Source organism: Pipistrellus kuhlii, unplaced genomic scaffold (genome assembly GCF_014108245.1).
Source record: "Pipistrellus kuhlii isolate mPipKuh1 unplaced genomic scaffold, mPipKuh1.p scaffold_m20_p_7, whole genome shotgun sequence".
Lineage (NCBI taxonomy): Eukaryota > Metazoa > Chordata > Mammalia > Chiroptera > Vespertilionidae > Pipistrellus > Pipistrellus kuhlii.
The window spans coordinates 40,707,904-40,723,725 of NW_023425573.1; the positions used below are offsets into that span (position 1 = coordinate 40,707,904).

General features: G+C 36.7%; 1 protein-coding gene across 1 annotated transcript; it reads right to left on the minus strand.

The window, feature by feature from the left end:
- Positions 1-638: 638 nt before the first annotated feature.
- Positions 639-13,559, minus strand: KLHL41 (kelch like family member 41). Its single transcript, XM_036422440.2, has 6 exons — positions 12,360-13,559; positions 8,561-8,718; positions 8,335-8,442; positions 4,277-4,462; positions 2,952-3,098; positions 639-761 (listed from the first exon to the last, which is right to left on the minus strand). Exons 1-6 carry the CDS (start codon positions 13,464-13,466, stop codon positions 650-652), a joined length of 1,818 nt encoding a protein of 605 aa, XP_036278333.1. The 5' UTR covers positions 13,467-13,559; the 3' UTR covers positions 639-649.
- Positions 13,560-15,822: the final 2,263 nt, after the last annotated feature.

Here is a 15,822-nt window from a genome sequence, read left to right on the forward strand (position 1 = left end):
TCATATCTTGAAGCACTAGAAGGGAATGTTTTTTATGTTTTAAACATTTAAAAAATGTTGCCGAAGCTGGTTTGGCTCAGTGGTAGAGCGTCGGTCTGCGGACTGAAAGGTCCCAGGTTCGATTCCGGTCAAGGGCATGTACCTTGGTTGCGGGCACATCCCCAGTAAGGAGTGTGCAAGAGGCAGCTGGTCGATGTTTCTCTCTCATTGAACTTTCTAGCTCTCTATCTCTCTCCCTTCCTCTCTGTAAAAAATCAATAAAAAAAAAATGTAGATGTACATATCTCATTCTCCAGTTTAATTTGTAATAGAAAACATGTAAAGTTACCCTAAAAATGCAAGTGAAGGAATTAGCAACTCAAATCTAGGAACCTGCTTTATAGTCATTGATTGAGAGGTCCCAAAAGAGATAATCTGTTCAAGTTAATATTTAATTTCTCATTAGAAAATGGCTTTCAGATAAGATCATTACATTGAAGATTCAGTGACTCTGAGGTTTTGATACCCACTGCTAACCTCTTGCACAGTAATTTAGTGGATAATTTCTACATGGATTTCTGTATAGGCTTTAAAAAAAAAAGAATAAATTAAAGCCTTGTTATCCAAACAAACCACCTCCCAATCTATTACATTTTTTCCACCTTCTTGTTTACAGCTTAGACACTTTGAAGAGATTTAAACGTGTTGCGAGGCAACTAGCTCCTGAAGCATAACGTATTTCTTTCAACATCCCAGCCCATTCCTTTTTATCATCTTCATACCTGGTAGAGAAAAAAGAGTAATCAATAAGCAGTTTTTAAGTAGACAGTTCTTTATGTGTTAAATATACAAATGTGAATCTTTGAGAAACCCTACTGGCTCAGCCAGAGGATGTTGCCCTTGACTGGTGTAGAGTAATATTTGAGTCCATCCCAAAATATTCATCCTTTGAATGAGATATGTCTGAACCTTCCATAGTATTTAATCTGGATGCTTAGGCAGTTAAGTCTTATCTGGGAATCATTGATTGTCCAGAGGTGAGGAATAATAACAGGCAATTAATCAGTCACTTTGGACTGACAGATATGGCTGTTTTTTACAGGCCAACAGACTTTATCTTAAGGTAAGAACTGGGTGAGAATTAAATTTGGACTTTTGAAGAAATTAAGTCATATAATACATATCTTACATAGGTATCAGCTAATTATTAATTATCACCCAAGGATATTTTTTCACTAATTTTTTTAAAATATATTTTATTGATTTTGTACAGAGAGGAAGGGAGAGAGATAGAGAGTTAGAAACATTGATGAGAGAGAGTCATCGATCAGCTGCCTCTTGCACAACCCCTATTGGGGATCTGCCCACAACCAAGGTATATGCCCTTGACCGGAATCGAACTCAGGACCCCTCAGTCCCCAAGCTGTCGCTTTATCCATTGAGCCAAACCTGTCCCGGGTTTTTTCACTAATTTTTTTTAGAGAAAGTGGAAGGAGAGAGGAAAGCGGGGGTGGGGGTGGTGGTGAAAGAGAGAGAGAGATTGGTTGACACATTGATTGGCTGCCTCCTCATAAGGGGACTAGTGCTGGGAACAAGCCTGCAACCCAGGTACCTGCCCTTAATTGAGAATGGAACCCTCCACCCTTTGGTGGTTGGGCTGACACTCTCACCACTGCACCAGGGCTGGGGTATTTCTTTGTGCCAAGTAATGATTGCTTCTGGAGGGAAAATGAATAAGATATATTATTTGTCCTCAAATGTCCTTAAGCTTGTTAAGAACATAAATATAGGAGGGGGGATTAAAACAATAATTGCTATAAAGATACTATTTAAAGGAAAATGTGAAAAATGAAGAGACGAAGGCAAGAAAGGCTTCAGAGAGAAGGCAGCATTTGAGAGTTTCTCAAACAAAGAGAGAAAAGCATTCCAGGCACCAGGCAGAGGAATTCGAGCTGTCTGAAACTTTATAACCTTGAATATTCGCAGGGAACAACCAGATCTTACTTAACATCAAGTGCTGTCTAAGAGTAGTACACAGAGGCAGGAAAACGAATTTTTATGGTGTAACCACTAGTGTCAGGTTATGTGCTGAGCACTAGGGTATGATAACAACTGCAATTCATAACCAAGGTGTACAGGAGGCAGCTGATCAATGTTTCTCTCTCATTGATGTTTCTGACTCTCTATCCCTCTCTCTAGAGGAAGAGAGAGGGATAGAGAGTCCTCTAGAGAGAGGGATAGAGAGTCAGAAACTAAAAAAAATCAGTAAAATATATTTAAAAAACATAAACATTTTTTATAAAAAAGCTTTTGTAACTAAATCCTCAAGAAATATGTAAAACCATAGAAATTAGATTTAAAATAGAATCAATGAATTAATGGAAAACTTAAAAGTTTAACCATTTCTTCAGAACTGTTTTCTGAGAAAATTGAATACTCTCTGGTAGAAAGGTAAGTGGCTTGGAAATAGCGTAGAGCATTGCACTTTTAGAGCTGGAATGGAGCTTAAAGGATCAACAGTTCAATTCTCATTTAATTGGTTAAAGAACAAGCCCAGCCCTAGCCAGGTTGGCTCAGTGGACAGTGTCAGCCTGTGGACTGAAGGGTCCCAGGTTTGATTCTGACCAAGGGCACATGCCTTGGTTGTGGCTTGATCCCCAATGGGGGTTGTGTAGGTGACAGCCAATCAATGATTCTCTCTCATCATTGACGTTTCTATCTCTCCTTCTCTCTTCTTCTCTGAAATCAATAAAGAAATATATTTTTAAAGCAGCGAAACAAGTCTAGATAGGTTCTGGTTAGAAGAAGTAGCATTCGCAAAAGTTCAATTAGATTCCGAGTCTACTACCAATAAATAGCTTACATGTTGGTAAAGTCTGGCTTACTATTTACTTAAAAATTGTTCATTTTGTCAATTATCACTTATCTGAATTTGAAATTTGGTTCAGAAAATTGGGGTGAGGAGAACTTACTTCCATATATCATTGACTTCAGTGGGTGCAAACTCTTTGGACTCTAGCTGAATCATGGCAAAACCACTGATGGCATACAGGGATCCAGCCAGACTGACCAAACTGATGGAACTTCTTTCCTGGGGAAATTCAGTCATTGCTTCCCATCTAGGAATTATTGAAAAGGCAATCAATGTAAAACTAAAAAAATGCCAAATGTATTTACTGACCAATTATAGGTAATTATAAAATTCAAGTAGCATGGACACCCAAAATTAGAAGATAAAATTTGCTACTAGGAAATAGCTAAATATTATTCCTTCCTTTGAAAGAAATAACCAGGTTAGATATAAACTTCTCAATATGACAATAATATATGCATACTATAGACAAACTGGAAAATACAGAAAAGTATCGAAGAAAACAAATATCCCCTATGATCATACCTTCCAGACATAATCATAATCAACATTTTGGTGTAGTTTTGTCATTTTTTTTAAAGGATACATTTAAATATAAACATCCATTCATACATATAAATGAAACTAAGAAAATAATTACAATTTTGTGTGCAGCTTTTTAAACTTTCTATATCATGAGTTTACCCATATTATATACCGTAGTCTTCAAAAACATTATTTTTAATGATTATTTAAGTCCTAGCCATAGAAGTTCCTTGTAATTTTCAGATACTAAAGTCTATTTTGTAATCAGGCATACATGGTTTCTTAAAAATGTAATAATAATTTAATTTTTCTTCATTGCTAAACTTAGAGAATAAAAACTATTCATCCAGGTGTGTGAGCTCAAAAATTTAAAAAAGATGAATTTTCTGTAAATATTTATCTAATGTTTTCACAATAACTTGAAGCCAATAAAAGCTTAAAAGTGGAAAATTTAAGAATATCATAAAGAGCATAAAAGAATTACACTTCTGGAGGACTCATGTTTTACAAATATCACAAGCTATGGTGGAGGTCTTTTCATCCTTAAAGGAACTACCTTCTTCAAATCAAATAACTCTGTGGAGACATGTATATCCACTTATGTGTAGATAATTATTCAGAGTGTTACCTTTGCATGACTAAATTCACAAAGTTAATATCAAGTACACATTAAGCATTTCAACATTACCTTGAGGGTCATGTGTTCCAAATTACAAACACATGTAAATGCAGCAAAATGTTACACATTTTTACACTCAGTAACAGGAAAAGAAACCCAGATGAAGATTTTTTCTCTTTAAGCCTTACTTTCCTGTCCTCCTCTCCCTGTGTTCTAAAAAGCTTAACATTTATCCAGAGTTAAAATTTAACACGTATAGTGATTCATATGCAGTAACTCACTTATTGGTTGTGAGGTCAAAAGCTTCAACAGATGCCGAAAGACCATCCTCAGTGACACCTCCTGCAACCACAATTTTGCCTTTATGGATAGCCACTCCGAACATCGAACGTGGGGTCTTCATTGGAGGCATGTCTTTCCAGTCTCCTTTTTTGGGGTTGTAGATAAATACTCTGTTTGTACACTTTCTGTAAACATAAAAGACAACAAAATGATCCTTTCAGAACCTTCCTTTTTTGAAACTTCTCGAGGCATCTAGCTTTGCTTCTCATATGAAATTTGTAGTATAGCAGAGGATCAGAAAAACCCCAAAGTATTCTTTATCTAATTTATTTTTCATTTTTATTGAACTTATTGGGGTGACACTGATCAACCTCAAATTTTACTTAATCGGAACACTGGTCACCAAGCAAAGGACAATTTTTCAAATGTGAGGACCAAAACTATTTTATAAGTTAATTATACTATTGGAAAATAGAGCACCTTTACTCTTTTTTGTTGTTTTTGTGTTGTTTTTAATATATTTTATTGATTTTTACAGAGAGGAAGGGAGAGGGAGGGAGAGTTGGAAACATTGATGAGAGAGAAACATCAATCAGCTGCCTCCTGCACACCCCCTACTGGGGATGTGCCTGCAACCAAAGTACATGCCCTTTACCGGAATCCAATCTGGGACCATTGAGTCCAAAGGCTGAAGCTCTATCCACTGAGCCAAACCAGTCAGGGCCCTTTACTCTTTTTGTTGTTAATCCTCACTTGAGGATATTTTTTCCATTTTCAGAGAGAGAGGGAGGGAAGGCGATGGAGATAAAGATAGAGAGAGAAAGAAACATCAATGTGAGAGAGTCACATCAACTGGTATCTCCTACATGTGCCCCAACTGGGGGTGGGAGGTGGGAAGTGAACCCGAAACCCAGGTACATGCCCTTGAATGGAAATAAAGCCTATGACCCTTCAGTGCACAGGCTGATGCTCTAACCACTGAGCACATTGGCCAGGGCAGGAAATCCACATAAAGTGCATTTTAATCCTGTTTCTAAATTCAATGGAAGACATGAATAGAGCAAAATATAAACCATAAGCCCTTCACTGTGTGTTAGTAACAAAATGTTTATTTCATTATCTGCATATCCTGAGATAAAATTATGTAATATGCCCTAACCAGTTTGGCTCAGTGGATAGAGCGTCGGCCTGTGGACTGAAGGGTCATGGGTTCGGTTCCAGTAAAGGGCATGTACCTTGGTTGCAGGCACATCCTCAGTAGGGATGGCAGCTGATTGATGTTTCTCTCTCATCGATGTTTCTAACCCTCCCTCTCCCTTTCTCTCTGTAAAAAAATCAATAAATATATATTTTAAAAATGTATGTAATATGATGGCTCATTTCATTTCAGTCCATCATTAATAAACCAATGTATTTTAAGAACCCTGGAACTATAGATTAGATAACTAGTCATCTGAGTTGATGAGTAATGAGAATATTTTTATATGCTAAATGCTACTAGAAAAACATGGACTCACCTGAATTATTCTTCTTAGTATATTCCTTATGATTCTTTAAAGTTTTCTATAATTCACTGATGAAAGTTTAGAATTCCTAATAATAATTGATTAACTGAATATATTTGGTAGCCAAAAAGCAAACAAACGAAATCACAACTTTTTGTGAGGACACTTTTTTCTTCAGTCTTAGAAAAGACCAGATCCTGAAGTAGAAGCATTTCTCCTAATATTTGACTATGAATATTACTTTAAAATTTCTTGCCCTTCCAATGTAACTATGGTTGAGCGCTGACCCATGCATCAGGAGATTACAGATTAGATTCCTGGTCAGGGCACATGCTCAGGTTGCAGGCTCAATGCAGGAGGCAGCCCATTGATGTTTCTCATTGATGATTTATCTCGCCCTCTTCCTTCCTCTCTCTGAATCAATAAAATAAAAAACTTTTAAGATTTCTTGACTAGAATATGATACAAAGTCATGTTCATCACATTCAGTGATGATAACTAGTGCAATTCAGCGCTTACTTTTAGATAATGACTCATTTCAAAGTTCTTGACCGCCATTTGCCAAGACATGCCTTAGTTAATCATATTCTCAAGATGAATATATTCTTACTGACAAGACTTGTATGCTTCTTACTGACATATCAATTTCCTAGTTACTAATACTTGAAGGAAACAATTTAAGCCACTTGGCAGAGTCATTATGTTTCCAAAATCAGAAGCTGCTAATAGATTTTCTATTTCATTTACTCAGGAAAAAATGCCCCAAGTAAGATTTCTTTTTTTGAGCTACAGAACTTTCATTTCACATACAGTGGGTTTGACAGTTAATCTTGAACAGAAATTTTGGTCATCCAAAATAAGATTTTACACTGGGTGGGTTTATAATAGGGCTTTCCTTTAAATATTCATTTGACAGTAATAACTGGGATTAAGAAGAATTTCAAATTTTAGAATGTTACCTTTGACTATAAAATGATTATATAAAAACTCATTGCTTTTTTCAACCACATTTTATGTGTTGTTTGTCATTTTAATTGAATATTAACTATTAACTCCAGAACATAGAATTCTTTACTTCCAGCACATTTCCATATTTTACTCTCCTTTCCTATTTTGCCTTTATACATCTTTTTTTTTTTTTTTTTTTTAAATATATTTTATTGATTTTGAACAGAGAGAAAGGGAGAGAGATAGCAAGTTAGAAACATCAATGAGAGAGAGTCATCGATCAGCTGCCTCCTACACACCCCCCACTGGGGATGTGCCCGCAACCAAGGCACATGCCCTTGACCGGAATCGAACCCAGGACCCTTCAGTCCCCAAGCCGACGCTCTATCCACTGAGCCAAACCGGTCTCGGCTATACATCTTTTTAAAAAAATTCTCACCAGAGGATATTTTTTCCATTGCTTTTTCAGAGAGAGTGGAAGGGAGTAAGGGAGTGGGAGTGGGGGAAAGGAGAAGTGAGAAAGAAAAAGAGAGAGACAGAGATAACGATGTCAGAGAAACATGGACTGGTTGCCTCCCCACCCACACGCACATCCAGGGGCAGGGAGGGAATCGACAACCCAAGCACACGTCCCTGACTAGGAATCGAACCTGGACCATTACTGTGTGTTGGCAGATGCTCCAACCACTGAGCACACCAGCCAGCATTGCACTTAAAATTATTTTTTCTTTTTTAAAAATAATTCTTAATTCTGACTCCCTTTCCAGGATTGGACATCGCTATTAATTAAACAACTTGGACAAATGATGACAAAGCCAAATTAGAGTTTTCAGGGGCAGGAAACATTTCTCACTATTTAAACGGAAAATCTTCATTTTACCAGACAGGCTACTGGCTTAGCTGACTGACTTCTAGAATACTCTGAACTCAGGTCTCCCTTTGAGTTATACAACATTTTTCCTTATTTCCTATCCCTTGAGAAGTGCCTAGAAATCAAGTTAGGTTTACATATGGAACTTTGTCCTGTTTTTCTCACAAGCGATTGGGCATTGGTGGACATATCAGGGATAGGTATTGTAAATACCCGCTCTGTCCAGGAGTAAAGTGAAACATTGCTGGAGAAATAACTGCCCTATTTTCAATCACCATGCTTTTCAGTTTTAAGCAACCTATCTAAATTCTTTCTTATGAATGTGAAGTACAAATCCCTGATATTTTTATGCACTATTGTTAGTAATTATATTTTAAATTCTAAATTAAAGAGATACTTAATTTTGTATCTCCTTCTAGCCAAATGAATAATAAAAAAAAGCCCATTGGTTTTAATGCAATAAAATATAATTATAAAATAGCTAAATAAAATATTTGATTATGCTTCTAAGTACTCTTTCTCTACTGTAAGACTGCTTATGTTGGAGGTATCATGAAATCATTTATAATATACTCCAATAACTTTTCAAAAATTAAAAAAAAAAAATTCCCCCTAAAGACATATGGGTGAGAATCAAGTCCTATTTCACTACGGAGATTTAAATGAAAAGGAGGAACCCTTATAATAAAAAAACACTCGGATGTAAAGCACCAGGAGGGTTCAGGGTACTCACTTGTCATCTGTCTTTCCTCCTAGACAGTATATCATCCCCTTATGTGAAACCACATTATGGCCATAGACTTTGATAGGAAGTTTTTTTACTTCATTCCATTTTGCAGCCCTAAAATCAGAAGATGAAAAAATTTATTTATAAGCTTTCAGTAAAAATATGAAATATGAATGTTCTAGGCATTCATATAACTGAATGCTTAGGAAATGGGAACGTCATACAAACTTACACAGGATCATAGCATAATACTGAATCCAGCGAACCCTCTGTTTGAAGATCTTTGCCTGCAACTACATAGATTTTGTCATCTGCCTCTCCCAGACCGAAGAGACACCTCGCTGAAGGCAGAGGTGGAAGTCCAATCCACTCAGATGCAACGGTATCAAGCTGAAAGAAAAAGAAAAAAAAAGAGGAAATGTGAAAATTGTTAGCAAAAGGTTACATTTGTACCAGAAAATATCTATATTTTATGAGGTAGTCAAAGATCTTGCAAGTAAAATGTAATTCAAAAGTATTATATTTTGCCGAAACCGGTTTGGCTCAGTGGTAGAGCGTCGGTCTGCGGACTGAAAGGTCCCAGGTTCGATTCCGGTCAGGGGCATGTACATTGGTTGCAGGCACATCCCCAGTAGAGGGTGTGCAAGAGGCAGCTGGTCAATGTTTCTCTCTCCTTGACCTTTCTAGCTCTCTGTCTCTCTCCCTTTCTCTCTGTAAAAAATCAATAAAATATATTAAAAAAAAAAGTATTATATTTTACTTACGAAAGTGAGAAAATCTACTTGGTTTAACAAAATAGCTGAAAGTAACAAAATGAGTAGGATTTTAAGAAAGGAAAGAATGAAATGAGTCACCAGAGGTTGGTTAGAACTGTAAAGTTTGTTGTCAAATTTTCATCCCTCGTTCAGGTTTGAACAGGGAATTATAATACCTTTAGGACACTGGCGAAAGAAAGGCTTTCACTGCGGGAGGGTCACAGTGTGTGAGTGATCCCCGATGCTATATTTAACATGCTCCCCAGGGCTTCCGGGACAGCTGGACCTGCCTCTCAACCCACAGACAACTGGGACGTTAGGCAGTATCTACTTTCCTCCAAAACTTTTCAGGTTTGCTTTACTGCTTTATGAGACAGGCAGGTGTTCTAGTTTATCACCTCCCAGCCTTTTGTTGAGAGTCAACTGAAATGCCCTTCTCTTTTTAAAAACTGTATATTAGGAAGCAATTGCTTATTTTTGCGACTGCAAAGCCTAAGATCGCCTTCTAAGTGCCCGTGCCCTGGGAGAGGTGATTCTGGTATGTCTGGCATCAGCTTCAGCTTACTGTTACTATTACCACTTACTATTGGTTATTTTAAGATTTTCCAATTTGCATGTAGGAGATCAAGGCTCTCTGAAGGTAGTGCCCCACAGGCTTGTTGAGCTCTCTGGTGCTACTTCTGCGTAGCAGAAGAAAACGAAATAAACCCCAGAATAAATGAATACCAAGAACAAATGTAGATACTAATGGCTGTAGTGTAGGGCGGAGTCTCTGTGGAAGCCCATCAGTATCTGGTCTAGTAACCTTGGTTAAAGCGAAGTACTAATTAAGACTAGATGAGACGAGTGGTTTAATCCCCACATGTTCATTAGCTTTGCATTTACTAATTTCAATATCTACATTGTGATCACTAATGTTTCCATTTTTGAAAAAAGAAATAACTCCTTTGATCAAGAAAGTGGTGCACAGTATAGTAGAAATAATAAAGAATATTTATGGAGTTTTGACTCGGTGACAGGGTTTGTACTAAATGCTTTCCACTGGTCATCTCATTTAGTTCTCCAGAATAGGCACTTTTATTGTCTCCATTTTACAGAAGAGGAAACTGAGGCACAGAAGTGTTGAATAGTTTGCCCAAGATCACAGAGCTTGTGATATTCAAATGCAAGCTACAGATTCCATAGCTTTTGTTTTAAAACGGGAATAGAAGCCCTCATGACCCCGTGCTGGTGGGTTTATTGCCCACGCTTTGCAGCACAGTCTACATCCCCTTCTACCCCTGATAGGGCATCACCTGAAGCAGAGGAACATAGACTGCCTGTGAGACTCTCTGGTATGTGAGCTGTCAAGTTATTGAACCACTATGGCTCCAGTTTCCTCATCCTTAAAATTAGGGTTTGGACCTAGATTATTTTAAGATGTGGTGCTGTTCAAAGATTTGATGGGTTTCTTAACTCTATGAAAAAAAAACAAAACCAACCCTCTCTTACCTATGTGAAAAATTCTCATAATCTATTTATAATATACAACCAAAGGCCATATTACTCCTTAGTACATTTTAAATAGATGTGAACAAGCAAAAATGCAACACCTGAAATTCTCATACCTAAATTTTCTTATGAGTCATAACCCTCTTTTATGACTGGGTGTGTATTTTTTTCTCTACTTTAATGCATAAAGAGAAACTTAATAATGAACCTATGATGCAATGAATAATTCATAGTTATATTAAGGAATCCAGTAGAAGAATCACTTATAAAATAATTGTTATTTGGGTAGAGAATTAATTTTTTTTTACAATGCTAAGACTTCTGCTAACTAAAAACTTTATAGAAAAAAAACCAACCCAATATGACAGAATTCCATTTAGGATCATTTGTATCTTCCTAGAGCAGTGGTTTCATGCATCAGAATCACCTAGGGGGCTCACTCTTAGAGTTTCTGTCTACAGGTCTGGGTGGGATGATTGGGTGTTTTTATCCTGGTATTTTGTTCTACTATTTGTGCCTTTTAAAAGGAGCAAGGTATAGGCAATGACAGGGAGCTGATCCTTTCAACTTTGGATAACTATCTTTATAGTTATAAAAACATCAAGCAGGTTTCTTGAACCAGAAATGAAAGGCTAAGTCAATAAAAGTAAGGGTAGTAATAGGATGGAAGAAAATTCAGGTAAGACTGTAAGCATTCCAGGGATCTATACTTTCTAGACATCAATCTGTATTTTGATGTAATTTTTACTTCCTAGATGTAATTATTGTCTTTTAAATTAAATTTACCCTTTTTGTAATTAAAATTAGGGCTTAGGAAATTTTCTGTCTCACATTCAAATACTTATGATTAGAGCTTTTATTTATTTATTTTAACATTTCTAGTTAACATTCTTCAGTGGATCTTTGAAAATTAAGAAGCATGGTTAGGGAGGGAGGGAGGGGGGCAAAAAAATCAATAAAATATATTAAAAAAAAAAGAAGCATGGTTAACATGTATTATTACATTTTTCAAGATTAGAAAAAGCTGGTTAAATGCCATATTTTGTGAATGCACAGTATTCACACACTTTGAGAGTACATAGTTACTGTGGTATCACATTCTACACTTACTTAGCTCTAGCCTTCCCAACTCAAGTGCCCAGAAATCCCAGGCCATGACTAGATATAAACTAAACAAACACTTTGAGCTAGCCATAAGCTGCAAAATACTGGTACTGGCTTTAGGGAAGATAAAGGTGAAGCCACTGACTCCTTCATATGCTGATCAAGTACAAGGTGTTGATAATATGAAACAAACTCCCTTCAGACAAACTACAAAGAGTCTATTAATTTAGGAGTTGTTTTCTAAGAAACTTATGTGGTTTTACAAAATAGATTAAGTTGTAATAATGTCTAAGTACAACTGTGATCCAAATAAATGTGACCATTTGTCATAATAAAAAATTATTGTAAATTCCTAATATTACGAATCAATTCAAATTAGTGACACTTGTGCAGTTTTTCGTAGAAGGTAATTCAAAGTGTGAGATATATACCAGGTTCTTTTCATTTTCAACAAAATTATATTATAGGCAGTAACTATAAATAAGAGATGACAAATTAGTTTCAGGAAACTTGGAAGAAGTAAGAAAATCTGTTCAATTATAGCTTCTTTTTTTGGACTGGAATAGGACATCAAGTAGAATAAAATGCAAGCAGCCTCAATAATTTGCACATCAGCTAACTAGGTGATGAGTAACAACCTTTCCTTTATATTTCTACTTGTATAAAAACTGCCTTTCTTACCTGGAAGAAGTATGACTGTAGAGGTTGATCCTTATTTTCTTCATCCACATATAGTCCCCCTACCACATATACCTGATTTTGTTGGGTAACGATGCTGGAATGATTTCTGGGGATCTGTTCAGCCAAGGCCGTAAGGTAGCATTCATTTTCTGTGGGGTCATAAGCCACTGCGGCCGTGTCATTAACCAAGAGGATGAGATCTTTGACAAACATCCCATGCCTGGGAATGTCATTCAGGTAGCCAGGAAGTAAATCTTCATCACCGACATCTCCGTTCACCTCACCATCCCCAGCCTTCTCTGCATTTTTGCTAGGTTCTGGAAGTTTGCCTGCGAAAGCATCTTTGAGAACTTTGATTTTTTTCTGGAGTTCTGGGTTGCTTTTAATGATATCATCTTTCTCAACGTGATCTTTGAAATATTTTTCCGTCATAAGGCGAAAACGGATGCAATCAAACACTTCGTTAAGGCTTTTAACTCTCTCTTTGTCTGTTCGCACCCATTTCATCACTGCCTCAAACACCGCTTCTTCCTTTTCTACATTGAGGGCGTCATTTGAAATGACTGAGATCAGTTCCTGTGGAGACAGCTGCATGAAGTCCTCTTCCTTACAAATCTGCAGAAAGCGATCAGACACAAACTCCCGGGCAGAGATGGCAAGTCTTGGGCAGTCAAGGAGAAGTCCTAGTCTTAGGATGGCTAGACAGTTCCCAGGAGCCAGTCTTTTCTGAAGGTAAGAGACACAGACAGTGAACACTGAGGGGATCTGAAAACGGCTGGCCAGTGCGAAAATATCTTGCACGTTTCCATCGTTGAGATCGATGCTTGCGGAGTAGAGGTACTTGATGATGAGATCCAGGATGGCAGAATCCACATTGTCTAGCACTACCTCCTTTTTTTTCGCCTCCTCGATGTCAGATAAAAAATACTCACGGAAGTAAGGACTACACGCTGACAAAATCAATCTGTGGCACGGGATACTTTTGTCGCCCGCTTTCAGGGTGCAGTCGATGAACTTTTTCTCATCCAGGAGATCTCTCAGACCATCCTGAAGAAGGGTGGACTGGTAAAGCCGCAGTTCCTCTGCGAGTTCCCGCTGGGACTCCATGGTGTGAGTGACCTGGGTGAAGAAGGGGACACTGAAGGCCTTAGCTCCGCGCAGCACAGAGGTCTAGCTGCAAAAAGGCAGAGCAGTGTGCTTTGCCCAGCCTGGAGCCTTTGCAATTTAATCCCACCGGCTAAATATAGATACCAACTCCAACAACGGGAATTTAAGGGGAGCTGGTTTGGAAAGAAGAGTGGTTCTTGCAGCTGTTAGAGATGGAAAGGAACAACTGAAACCTTTTTATTACGAAGGAAACTGCTCAGAAACAGATTTAAATGGAGTGGAAAGCTCTAAAATACACAAAGCATTAGAAGGTGTGCTAATAAAGGCTACCACAAGAAAATGTTTATTGAATTAACAGAAAACTGAATCATAAAAAATGAGTCAGTCCACTAAAAATGGGCTGGTGGCAAGCTACTTAATTATCTGAATTAATCATGCAAAGGTCAAGAATATGAGGTGAGTTCATTTCAATACTCAAGCAAGATCCCCTTTCCAATAACTGTTACCAAAGTTTTATTTTCAACTTAAAACAATGTGGAATATACTTTTCTTTTAGAAACAGGAAACTTACAGACTTCTACTTGTGTTCTATAATTATAGTTGTTTTAGAAAAACATTAAAAGTGATATCCTCATCATAAATGAAATAAGAGAAACTGCAAATTTTCTAAGATATTCTAAATTATCTTTGTTAAATGGAAAAAGTATAATTGGTATTGAATTGTTATAAAATTATTTTATTCACACCCTGCCTCACTCTACATAGTATTTGGTGTGGCAAACAATAGCAATAAAACAAGTAAAATAAAAGCTATCATCAAGACCAAAAAGAAAAAGAAATAGTTTAAAGTTAACACTGGGGAAATAAACACACACAAAAAAAATTCGATCACTAAAGATATTCTATGATGTAAAGTGTTTAAGGTGATCTTTCATTAAAGAAAAAAGAACAGCTGTAACCACATGAGAACAATGTTATCAACAGAACAGAACAAAATCAGGGTGAAGTGCTACATCACCCGTATAATTTGGAAAACAGGTCTAATACATGGAAAAGAAAAAAAAGAATGTAGAAGTGGAACCATAATTTAAGCTTATTATTTTAAAAAAATATATATTTTATTTATTTCTTACAGAGAGGAAGAGAGAGGGATAGAGAGCTAGAAACATCAATGAGAGAGAGACATTGATTAGCTGCCTCCTGCACCGCCCCCACTGGGGATGTGCCCACAACCAAGGTACATGACCGGAATCGAACCCGGGACCCTTCAGTCCGCTCTATCCACTGAGCCAAACTGGTCTCGGCAATTTAAGCTTATTATAATAGAACACCATATTAATTATGGAATGCAGAAAGCATGACTTGAAAGAAAATTGATCTTTTCTTATAAACAGAACATCGTATACTTATGAAATACTACAAAATTATATTGTCACATTTTCTGAACTCAGTATCATAGAAATACTGTAATATCAATGATTAGCATTTTTTTCTCTTTAAATAATATTTCATTTTGCAATTACAACTGATGTGAAATATTATATTAATATCAGGTGTACAACCCTGTGATTAGACATTTATATAACTTACAAAGTGATCACTCCGATAAATCTAGTACCTGAGACTATAATTATTACATTATTGACTATATTCCCTACGCTGTACTTGACATCCCCATGACTATTCTGTAACTACCGATTTGTATTTCCTAATCTTTTCACCCTTTTCACTCATCCTCCCAATTCCTCTCCCATCTGCCAATCATCAAAATGTTTTCTATCTATGAGTCTGTTTCTGTTCTGTTTATTTATTTTGTTTTTTTAGATTTAAGTGAAATAATCTGACATTTGACTTTCTCTGTCTGACTTATTTCACTAGCACAATACACCCTGTTGCAGATTTTTTTTTCATATTCCATTGAATATATGTACCACTTGTTGGTATTCTTAAACATGCTCAAAAGAACATAAGCTCCATGAAGACAGGGAATTGTTTTTTTTTGGAGGGGGTCTGTGTGTTATTTTGTTCAGTGCTATTGCTCCAGGGCCTTGTGGTGCTCCAAAAATATTTATTGAATGAAAGAATGCCTTCAGATAAGAGAATTACGTATTTTTAAACTTCAAGATCTCTATCCATGAGTAAAGGTTTTTTCTCTTATTTACATCATAGTGAAGTCAGTGGTACTGTCAGCTGCTAAAACAACAGCTGAAAGAAGAGCTCATTGACTCTTTTTCCATTTATAGATGCCACTAAGGTTTTAACACACTAGGAAAAACTAACAGCTGCTCCCTTACTTAAACAATAAATGACTCATTTCTCTCTACACGTACCACCTAACATTTGAAAAGATCGAGTC

What these genes read in the sequence shown, in the direction of transcription:
- KLHL41 (XM_036422440.2), bottom strand. Translation starts at nt 13,466, where the DNA reads ATGGAGTCCCAGCGGGAACTCGCAGAGGAACTGCGGCTTTACCAGTCC. An exon ending in TACAGTCATACTTCTTCCAG is followed by an intron (nt 8,719 to 12,359) that starts GTAAGAAAGGCA and finishes TTTTTCTTTCAG; the next exon opens with CTTGATACCGTTGCATCTGA. An exon ending in TTTGACCTCACAACCAATAA is followed by an intron (nt 3,099 to 4,276) that starts GTGAGTTACTGC and finishes AATAATTCCTAG; the next exon opens with ATGGGAAGCAATGACTGAAT.